This window comes from Coenobita brevimanus, unplaced genomic scaffold (genome assembly GCF_032717465.1).
Source record: "Coenobita brevimanus isolate Jiangsu-jjx unplaced genomic scaffold, ASM3271746v2 jjx.HiC_scaffold_2816, whole genome shotgun sequence".
In the NCBI taxonomy this organism is placed as follows: Eukaryota; Metazoa; Arthropoda; class Malacostraca; order Decapoda; family Coenobitidae; genus Coenobita; species Coenobita brevimanus.
The window spans coordinates 52,902-65,000 of NW_027643781.1; the positions used below are offsets into that span (position 1 = coordinate 52,902).

At 44.7% G+C, this 12,099-nt stretch overlaps 1 protein-coding gene across 1 annotated transcript in view; it reads right to left on the reverse strand.

The window, feature by feature from the left end:
- Positions 1-1,962: 1,962 nt before the first annotated feature.
- The window catches only part of LOC145390092 (BCL2/adenovirus E1B 19 kDa protein-interacting protein 2-like), a 50,385-nt gene continuing 40,248 nt past the window's right edge, over positions 1,963-12,099 (reverse strand). Inside the window, exon 10 of the mRNA XM_080265157.1 lies at positions 1,963-2,076. Within this exon, the coding sequence (XP_080121283.1) occupies positions 1,963-2,076 (114 nt within the window). The remainder of the gene's footprint in view (positions 2,077-12,099) is intronic.

Consider the following 12,099-nt stretch of genomic DNA (forward strand, 5'->3'; position numbering starts at 1 on the left):
TCCGAAAATAAATATATGTTGAAGAAGTTATTAATATCTGCATATATATGAAACGAATATCTGCCTGTGCTGTCTATCTGTCTATCAGTCTATATATCTGTCTATCTTTTCATCGATCTATCTATACTGTATGAGTGCTTATTTAAAGCGGCAAGTATAATTATCGTCATTTGCAAACCCAGAGTAGCAAGTGGTCAGAAAGCAATCTTGTTGGAATACGTTGGCATTCCTGAGTTTCACAAGCATAGTTTTCCCAGAAGTACTGTTTGCCATTCTTTCAGTAATCATTCTTCTTTAAACCATCAGGAATAATTATCCTTAGTGGCACTCCTTACCATCTTTAAGAAACATATATTTTTACAGACACATTATTTACGTAGAGGACCAGAAATTCTAAATGTAAAATGGCTCAGAGGTGTGAAGATAGTTCGTAAGATTTCAGTATTTCTCTTGCAATATAGATCTGACAAGGTGTAAGAGAAGCACTCCAGGTCTTTCAGTCTTTCATTAATCCTGTAATCCCCCGAGAGTGTAATCCACTATCCAGACGCGTATCAGGACAAGGTAAAATGTATAACTGGGATTCATGAGTATTACACCTGATGCTACACTGAATGACACTTGGGTTGGCATTCTCCTCAGTTATGGAAGCTCCCTAACACCTCCTCCTTAGCTATTTAATTTTTGGATACGGCGAGTTCATATAATTTTCTACGTTATTTATGAAGAGCGTGGTGATATCAGAAGAGTTTATGTAACACATAGGGCAGCAAGGTGTAATAAGCTAAATAAATCGTTTACGAAGAGGTGTTAGGGAGCTTCCTTATCCGGGGAGAATATAGACCCCTAGCTTTTTTTCCCTATTTGCTTTTTATTTCATTCTTGCTGCTAACAGACAAACTCAGTTTTGGGAAAGCCATCTCAAAAGAAAGGGTCAATGAGAACTAAATGTATCTTGCTGCCCTCCTGCCCCAGTTTGAGAGAGAGAGAGAGAGAGAGAGAGACAGACAGACAGAGAGAGAGAGAGAGAGAGAGAGATGGGGGAGAGAGGTAATCAGTGCCTTTTATACGAGACGGGAGGAAATGGGGAACCACGGGATGCTGACCTATTACGAGGAAAACGACCATGAGGAGGAGGAGGAGGAGGAGGAGGAGGAAGAGGAGGAAAAGGAGGAGGAGGAGGAGGAGGAAGAGGAGGAAAAGGAGGAGGAGGAGGAAGAGGAGGAGGAAGAGGAGGAAAAGGAGGAGGAGGAGGAGGAGAGATGATGATAAATGGTTCATGAAAGAAAACGAGATCAGAAAGTACATGAAAAATACAGATAAGAGGAAACAAACTGGGCTATGACGAGAAAGAACAGGGTCCGTCAGTTAATGCCTTTGATGTGGTGTGGTGTGGTGAGATGTGGTGTGGTGTGGTGTGAGGCGTGATGTGGTGTGGTGAGCTATGGTGTGGGGTGAGGTGTGGTGAGATGAGGTGTAGTGTGATGCGGTGTGCTGCGTGGTGTCCTTTATGGTATGGAGTGAGGTGTGGTGTGGTGTGGTGTGTGGAAGAATGTGGTGAGCTGTGGTGTGGGGTGAGGTTTGGTGTAGTGTAGTGTAGTGCGGTATTAGGAGGGGTGTGGTGTGATATGGTGTGGGGTGAGGTGTGATGTTTTGTGGTGTGGGGTGAAGTGTGCTGTGGTGTGGGGAGGGGAGGTGGACACCTTTTCCTAAGCGATTTACTTGCTTATTACACCTTACTCTCTCTCACTTCACGATGCATAAATCATTGTAATACCGCCTTACTCTGCACTGATAACGTATAAAAAGACATTAACCAGCCGTATCCAAAATTAAATCGCTAAGGAAGAGGTGCTAGGGAGGATCCTTAACCGACGACAATAAAGGTCTTAGTACCTGTATAAGTGTAGGCAAAGATATGCACAAAAAGTCTTAATCACAATTCAAGACAATGGATACTTTCTAGATTCGTGCCCGGGTCTTTCCTTGGCTCTGTGTTTCCGTCTCGGCCCCGTAAAGCCACGACTCGCCGCCCGTAATGGTGCCCTTCAGGACGCTTGGCCCATTTCCGGAGCGCTGCAAGAGGTTCTGACAAGGATTATGTCCCTGATCCTTCTCCCAGATACCGAGTGCTTGGGTGCATGACTGACTGGCCGACAAAGACTGAGTCGTGATGCAGGTACTGATTCCATAAGTGAAAAGGACAATATTTCAGCAGGACATAGTTGGTTGACACGGCAAGTCGGGAGCAGAGAACTGAACACTGCACGTGTGATTCATCATCAAGATGAAATTGTGATGATAGGCGTACGTACAAAAGCTCGCTTGCTTGTCACGCTCTCACAAAGCTCACTTTACTGGTAATATACATACGACGATTGTGGTTGTGTTATGGTGCGTCGGTGAAGTCACAGTGTTAAATAATATAATGATCTCATTCGGCAGCGTCACTATTATTCGTTTTTCTGTGTCTCCTGGTAAAACAATATATTCCTGTTTCTGAACTTTCTAACATGAAATAATCTAGTTTCGACATTGACTGCATTGCCAGAGAACACTACACAATACTCACTTCAGGCCACACCACCATTCTCTCGCTTATGATTTCACCATAACTCTCACTTACACTACAGACAACATGCATCACTTTACAGCATGGCTCATGCTGCAAATATGATCTCTCTCTCTCTCTCTCTCTCTCTCTCTCTCTCTCTCTCTCTCTCACACACACACACACACACACACACACACACACACACACACACACACACATATCCGTCCAATCACCACAATCATGGCATCAAAATTCCACCATGAAAATGGACCCCCTCCTCTCTCTCTCTCTCTCTCTCTCTCTCTCTCTCTCTCTCACACACACACACACACACACACACACACACACACACACACACACACACACACACACATCGAACTTACCAAAACAAAAAATCCACCGTGACAACGATTCCACTCCCCCCCCTCTCTCTCTCTCTCTCTCTCTCTCACACACACACACACACACACACACACACACACACATCGAACTTACCAAAACAAAAAATCCACCGTGACAACGATTCCACTCCCCCCCTCTCTCTCTCTCTCTCTCTCTCTCTCTCTCTCTCTCTCTCACACACACACACACACACACACACACACACACACACACACACACACACACACACGCCGCAACATTCATTAATCATCGACGCCCCTGGAGAAAAACGCACAACACAAGAAAAACCCACAGATACGAGAGGAATCAATATTAGCCAGAGTCCTTGACCAGCGAGGATCGGCGAGGAAGGGGGGTGAAAAGAACCAGGATTAATAGAGGAGGCGAGAAAAAAGGGAAAAAATGTGAGTTATACATTTATCTTCAATACAACTCTAGCGGGATGCTGGCAGGGTGAGGGGGAAAAATAGAAGCACAGCAGGAGGTAAAAATGTGTGAGGAAAAAAACTAGAGAGAGTGAAGGATGGTGGAAGGATGGATGATGACGTGGAAGGGATGGGGCGATGGAAATGGATGAGATGAGGAGTAGGGACTGGGTGTGGGGGAATGGGTGGACGAGAGGGGACGGGGTGAAAGGGATGAGAAGAGTACGAGAATGGATGGATGGAGAATGAATTGGGAGAGAAGAATAGAATGACGAGAAGGGAAGCGGTTTGGGGAGTGGATGAGACGTGAGGGGAAGTGGTAATGAAAAGGGAAAAAGGCAAGGGGATGTGATGGGACAAGGGGAAAGGATAAAAAGAGGAGAAGGGAAATGGTGAGGAGTGGGGATGGGATGATGGAAGGATGGAGGATGACGGGAGAGGAATGGGAGCACAAGAGGATGAGGGAGGATGGGATATGGAGGAGGGAATGTTCGGGGAGAAAGTATGGGATGAGAGGAAAAAGGATAAGATGAGGAGAGGGGGCGAGTTGATGAAACGGGAAGGGATTAGGAGAGGGGATGCGCGGTAAGGGGCAGGGATGGGAAAAAGGGGATGGGTGAGAGAAAGGGTTGGAATTAAGTGAAGGGATACCACGATGGGAAGATAGAATGAGAAGGGAAGGGGTGAAAAGAAGAGAAGGAATGAAATGAAAAGACATGGCATTAGCCTCAGATGATACAAATAGAGGTGATGGAATTGGGATCCGTGATGATGGGATGGAAAATGGAAATGAATGGGAGGGAGGGGACAGCACTGACCAAAGAGGAAGGAAATGATAAGCAAGGGTGATGAAAGGACGTGAACAAAAAAAAATATATTGAACATTACGAGTTTGCTGGCGTCATTTTAAGGTGAAATTAGGCTTAGTACAAAGGAAAATTAATTAGTCATTTAAAAGTTTCCTTACGCAGATGGTACTAATTTTTTTCTGATTTCAAGGGAGATTAGAAAAGTGGTAGGGATTTTTTAGGTAAGAGAAGAAAGTAGGTAATTTCTGAAAGGATCTTCAGTGGAGAGAGAGAGAGAGAGAGAGAGAGAGTATGTGTGTGTGTGTGTGTGTGTGTGCTATGATCGTGGTGCGGGCCCAACTTGACACGACTCTGGGGAAGCTGACTCAACGCCTCACCGTAATAGGACCAATTGAACCTGATCACGTAAGAGTCTAACCCCAGTGCCCGCCCCCCCCTTCCTTCTCTAATACCCCCATTCTATCCCCCCTCCCCTCCTTTTTCACCCCTACTCCATCCTTCCTCCCTTCACTTACACTCCCCACTGCCCCATCACTCCCAGTCCTCCTTTCCCTCCCTCTCCCTATTTCCCCCTTTCCCCTCCGTCACTGCCTCATCCACCCCCAGTCCTCCTTTCACAACCACCTACTGTCCCCTCCCTCCCCCCTCCCCCCTCCCCAACCCCCACTACCCTAATCAGCCTCTTTTCCTTCCCTTTCCTTACTTCTTCCTTCACCTCATCCACCCTCCCACTTTCCTATTCTTTATCTTTTCTCCACTCACTGACTGTGCTCCCTACTCACATTTCTCCCATCTTTCCTTTCTCTTCCTCTCTTCCTCCTATCTCACTTTCCCCACCTCCCCCTATCCTCTCCATCCTATTTCTCTTCTCAGTCAGAACTGAGAGCGGGAAGAAATCTGTAAGAATGGTGTAAAAAAAATCATGCACACTTAACTTGTTGCTACATTTTATTTAGAGTCACCCTTAGAGTTTTCCGTTAAGCATAATAATATATGAGTTCCATCACTTACGTGGAGGAGAGAAACGTGGACCATGCTTGAAGGATCTAAACCAAAAGAGTGAGTTATTGAAGTAATTGCCTCAGAGGTGTCTTGTGTAGCAACATTGAGGGATAAAAAGAGAAATGAAAGTAATCATGAAGACATATGAGTTAATGGAGAGTGAGAGATCAATGAGAATGATTATAATTATTGTAGGTGTGTATATAAATGTGCAGTAGTTGGGTCGAGAAGGAGAAGTAGGTGGAGGATACGATGAGTGAATATGCAAGGGAGGGTGGTGTGTTGTAGGAAGATACATAGTTCCTGGAGTGGAAACAGAAACACCTGGTCATTTGATGTAGAACATCCTCACTATTTTGCATCTGACAAAAGATTCATTTTTCTTTTTCTTTTCTCGTTTCGATTTCATGCAACATTTCCCATCTATGGCATCCTTTATTGATTGAGTTGTAGATACACGTTCAGTGTTTCATTCACTTTTCATTTCCTTTTCTTCCTGTAAATACTTGAACTCGTGATATATCATCCTTTTACAAAATACTTCAAGATTATTTTCGGGGGCTTAGTGTTCCGTTCTTTTCCTTTCGCTCCTCTTATCTCTTGCATTATTTCTTTCACGCCATCGCATCTTTCACTAATCTGCAATCTACTTTCACTGTTTAATTCCATTTTCTTTTCCCTTTTTTCCAGCAAATACTTTCATGGCACAGCATCTTTCTGCAATAATATCGAGACCTACTTTCCGGGTTTCATTTCCCCTCGTAGTCTCTTTGCTATTGCTCTTATCTCTTGCAATATATCCCTTTCTATATCCTCCGTCCACGGTTTATTTCAGAACTTTATTCTCTCTCTCAGTTCCGCCGCACATCCACCATAACCCCTCCATCACCCTAAGCGTATTCATCCTTCCCTTCCACTCTGTTTCGCCCATTAGTCTTTATTTTCTTGGCGATCCATTTCCTTTAGCCCTGCCCTCCTTCCTCCTGCCACCCACTCCCTTAATGCTCACTGATCCCTCATTCCTGGGAAAGCGTTTATCTACGTTCTCCGCCTCTTCTCTGATTCATGTTCCGTTCTCCTCTCTCTTCTCATCATTTCAAGGCCTCCGTACACCCACACCCCGCACACCCTGACACACATACAACCACAAATACAACACACAATTCTCTCTCTCTCTCTCTCTCTCTCTCTCTCTCTCTCTCTCTCTCTCTCTCTCTCTCACCTGCTACCTGTTAGGGCTACACAGACTCACCAGTATGTTTGATCTATTGTTGCTATTATTGTTGTTGTCGTTGTGGCCTTAGGTTCATCTTGACGTAAATCTGGTGGACTGCAGGCTTAAATCACCCATTATTCAGTCCACCTCCCTTCCTTCGGGGGATAAGAAGGAAAATAAGAGATGTTTGTAACCAAGCAGTGGACCCGCCTGTTTCTATCGATGCCACAGTGAAGGCGTCCCTCTCCTGCACCAAGCTTAATCTATCATCCACGAACATACACATACAGACAAGCGGATGCAATTCTTCTCCCCTGTAAAACAACCTTTCTCTTCTTGCACTGCGTTCTCCACACTACCTGCTTACAGTAACAAAGGAGGAAGCCAGGACACATAATGGGGATGCTTTGTGGCTGCGACTGTGTTTATTAGCCATTTCCCAGCCCACATAACAGTAGCCACCCGTTCACAGGATAGGGTCGTCGAGATAAAGTAGCTTACGTGTGAGATCCACAGTCATTATCACACACTGTCACCAGGCATGGAAACTGATAGGTGGCTTACTCGAAGATCATAGGTAGAGGCTTAGACGATCTTAACTGTACCTGATATAATTCAGTCTAACATACTCTTGACTTAATTTCGTCTTATAACAGTTTTCAGCCTTGCCCTCCTGTTATTTATCAGTAATGTCAGTGTTCCTACTCCATGAACTCCAGCCAACCAACTGCTGCTGCGTTAATTTACCTTGCATAACCTGACTTGACTAAGCACGACCTAAGTTACTCTTCTAATACTTACCTACTGTACCTTCGACCTTCCATTCTCTCTCTCTCTCTCTCTCTCTCTCTCTCTCTCTCTCTCTCTCTCTCTCTTTCATGGTTAATATCAATGTTGCTATTTAAAAAACTCTAGTCATTCACCGCATCTGCCTAACCTAGCCTTACCTACAGACCTAAGCGATCATAGCATAACTATTCTCTCTCTCTCTCTCTCTCTCTCTCTCTCTCTCTCTCTCTCTCTCTCTCTCTCTCTCTCTCTCTCTCTCTCTCTTTCTCTCTCACTAATACCAGTGTTCCTACCTCATAAACTTTAACCCAGCCCCCAAAACCTAACCTCTACCCTTGCTCTCTGGGAGCTCCATCCCTTCCTCTCCCCCTCCACATTATCGCTCTCCCTCTCCCCCCTCATATTACCCCCTCCCTTTCCCCCATGACCTCCCCTCTATAATACCCCCTCCCTTACCCCCATCCGCCCCCTTCCTCACTCTCTGCATCTATTTCTTCATTACGTCGCGTCCTTAATATATGGTTATGCCTCCCTTCCTGCCCTGTCATAATAATCTACCGCGATCCCCCTCTCATTCGATCACTTTATGGTATGTTCCGCTTCCCCTTCTTTCTACGTCGCCCCATTTTTCTCCCCCTTTATTGCTGTTTTTTTTTATCACACTCCATTTATAGCCCTCCCTATCCCCTCCCTTCTCATTTCCTCTCTTCTCTTCTGCATCACCCCCTACTTACATCCAGCTTTCCTCTCCTATTCTCCTCTCCTCTCTTCTCCTCTTTTTTGTCTCAGCTTCCTTTTCTCCCTTTTACCTCTCCTTCTTTTCTTTCCTCTGTCCTCATCATCTGCTCTCCCATTCTGTCCTCTTCTTTCCTCCCCTCTCTTGTTCTCTCCTTTCCTCTCCTTTCATCACCTCCTCCTCTTCATCTCCTCTCTTCTCTTCTTCTCTATCTTCCCTTTCCTCTTGTTTACTCCCTTCCAGTCATACGGGTCAATTTTCTTTCTTCTGTTTCCATACCTTTCCCTTCTCTTCCCCCCATCCTCTCTCTCTCTCTCTTTCTCTCCCTCTCTTTCACACACACACACACACACACATTCACTTTCCCCTCCTAATTTTACTTCCACTATAAAAGAAAAAAAAGGGCTGTAAGTGCCACCAAAGTCTCCCTTCTCCAAAAACACTACACAAAAGGGAACAAAAATTAATTCTATTCATCCATTTAGTACCCGTGCTGATTAATTATTCCACTCAGTTTTTTTTCTATTTTTTCCTGGCTTTGGCTTTTTTCTTCCTTGACTATATTCTTCCCTATCCAATTATTTGTTCACGAAATTTGCTTCTAACTTTTCTCCCTTGGAAGTTCCTCCTATCTCCACCAGAAACAGGCAACTATTTCTCTCTCTCTCTCTCTCTACCCTTCTTCCCTCCCTATGTCACTTGTCTTCATCTCCCTTCGGCTTCCTCGGTCTAGTCAGACTGGTGGACAAGGTTTGTTTTGCCCTTAGCGTCCCACTTCATTCGGCTTGACGACTGGAGACTTGGCTGTAACTTTGATGGTTGTGTGTCGTGTTATTAGGAGATTATTGGAACCTTATAAAAAAAATGACTAAGTTGAAAAGGCACTCCCTCATCCCATTATATCCTCTCCCCACACTCCTCCTCCTCCCCTCATCCCTCTCCTTCTCTCACACCCCTCCTCCTTCTCCTCCCCTCACACCTCTTCTTCTCTCACACATCTTTCCTTCTCCTTTCCCCTCACCTCTCCCCTTCCTCCCACTCCTTTCCACCTCTCTTCAAACCCCTTCCCTTCCCATCTCACACCCCTCCATTTCCCGTCACCCCTCTTCTTCTCTCTCATGCTTCCTCCTCCTCCTCCTACTACTACTCCTCCTCCTCTTTCGCCTCCTCATCATCCTCCCCTTACACCTCTCCTTCTCTCACAGTCTTCATTCTCCCCTCCCATCACCCTCTCCCCTTTCTCCTACTCCTCTATCTCCTCTCCCCACACCACCACACATCCCCGCCAGTCCCTCTCTACTCACCAGTCTTCGAAACGACCTAACATTATCTTTCCAAAGCAACGAAGTTCAGATGTTGATACAAATAAACGTGAATTACAATTATGCCTGAGTTTCTCTCCTCATCTGAGCATGTCATCAAATAAATAACTGGTATCTTGTGTAATTACCCTTTTGAAATGTTAACAGGTTTAAATATTAGCTGTAAATAACAAGCATAATTAAGTAAGCATCCTGTGAAAATGCTCTGAGTACATAATGGGTTAATTAAGGACGCCAGAATTTAAGAACAAACCAAAGAAAAACCCCTGAACTCAGGCATGACCAAAATCACCCCACATGGCCTCCCTAGCATTGGAGTACTGGATATGTTGGTACTCCACTATCTGTGTTAGTCATGGAGGCTCAGTAGTACCCTTAAGACAAACTACTATATGAAAATCTGGTTGGAAAACTGTGAAAGCTTAGAAGTACAGAGATACCAAGAGCTGAAATAATGCTCAAAATGTCGTCTCTTGAATTAAAAGGAACCGATCAAGTCAGTCACCGCTCACATGTCGTAACTCTACCGGACATTTCTAGCCTGAAGGTTCCATACTATTCGTCAATGAAGGCTGGAATGCTGATCTGTCAAACTACTACAACTACTACGACTATTACTAACAGTCAACTCCCAGCCCAAAAGCATTCAAAATGGAGAGTTCCCAGCCCATACATCACTCCAAAATCTCTTTACCTAAAATCTCGTGGCCAATGACGTGCAAGATTTTCGCATAATACTCTGTACATAGAGCGAATAACATGCTAGTTTATGGAATACAGGAGTCTGCCACAACTCTCCATTTGGGGAAAAGAATGGTTAAAGGAAAAAACGTAGACAGAGGCGAATGGGAGAAGGCTGTGGTATTAGACTGTTCGGGGGTACTATCGATGTTTTCACTGCCTTTTTTTCTCATATACAGAGTGAAACTAAAGCTTTATTAATCCTCAGATACGCACATCATTGTTAACTGACGTGATCTGGTACGAGTATGGCTGAAAACAAAATATGTAATCAGAAAAGCGGCCAGAAGAAAAAAAAATCTTGCTTCTGCTACTAGTGGATGTTATTACAGTCAACCGAGAAAGCCCGATGAAGCTATGTGTTTGGCCAGGTTTATATATCTATCTATCAGTCTGTCTACCTGACCGCCTGCCTCTCTGCCTTTTCTGCCTCCCTGCCTGCCAGCCTGTCTGTTAGCAAGATTATAAGGAAAAGTCAGCAGATTATCTTATTTCTTTATTTAGATATTGAATTTATCATTCTATACAAACCTTACGAACTCGGGAACGTTGTCGCTGGAATCCAGGCAGAAAGAGTCAGCGAACAGTGACTAATTTTTCGCAGTTACCCATCCATTTTACTGCTTTCTCTGAATATGAAGCCCATCCCGACTTAATCTGTTGCGTCACAAAACGTGCGCGGGGAAGTCAAGCGAGCAGATTATCTCTGTCATTAGACTTTGAGTTAGGTTAGGATGAAGTAATTTGTTTTTTTATAGCATTCAGTAAAAGGTCAGGGGTACAAGACAGAGATAAAGGTTCAGTCAGCCGTCATGTCCGAGCGAGAGGCTCATCAATTTCGAAGCATTGTGATGAGCAAGTAATAAACAGTAGCTCAGAGATAGACTCCGTGGAGAGAGTGCATCAGTACGTCACGTCTACACGATTATTTGATTTTCTGTTACAATACTCTAGAATCACAGGTGTTTATTGATAAAGTGGACTGGCGTTTGAATCGACTGTGAGGCACGAGAGTTGTTGGCGTCACTTCATAAGCTGGTGGGTAGATTTTGCTGGATTTTCTCGCCATTGTCCTCCTGCCTGCGATCTGTCGCCTTGTTCTCGCTGCACCCTCCAAAGGTATGTTGTTTGACTTTATTAATTCTGTACCCATTTGACTCTAACTTGGCCTAAAATTATCATCTCTCCAACTTGAATACTGAGTTGTAGCAATAGATTAATACTAGAATACGTAAGTCACAAAAAAGTGCCATTGAAGAGGAGCCGTAGCGCTGCCCTTTTCTGCCAATGACCCATGTGAGCCGCAAGACGACGAAAATCTGGGTCAAGTTACCCTGAAAAAAAGTAGTATAATGCAGGATGCTATGATATTCTAGGAAGTTGTGGACAGTTGAGAGTTGTTTGTGAATTGCAATAAAGGGACAGGCAGACAGACAGACAGATAGAGGACAGACAGATGCAGAGAACGGAGACACGATAGGGGAGAAGAATCCTGACGTTATTATGAGTGTAGTTGACTTCATAGCATACTACATTATATTTGTGCCCTAACTTTAGTAGCATGTTTATGTATAACCAAGGTTCGTTGACAAGTAGTGGACTAACACACACACACACACACACACACACAATACTCTCTAACGGTAGTTGGTGGTGGGGAAATTTGTGTATGTAACTGTGGTGGTGTGGAGAGGTTGCCATGGTAACACACTGGCCCCGCACACACACACACACACACACACACACACACACACACACACACACACACACACACACACACACACACACACACACACACACACACACACACACACACACTGCAACCACATCAAACCATACACCCTCCATCTCCCCATACCCCCACACATACATCACATCCCCCTCTCACCCCCACACACACTGCAACCACATCAAACTATACATCCCCCACCCACCACCCAACACACACACACACACACACACACTACTGGTATCTACACACACACACACACACACCGCTCGCTGGTGCAGCTGGTAACGTTAATGATACCCGCTTAAGCCAATCTGGTGGACGGGAGTCTGCGCCTCGCTCAGGTTGCGAAAAGTTCTCAATGGACGAAGTGG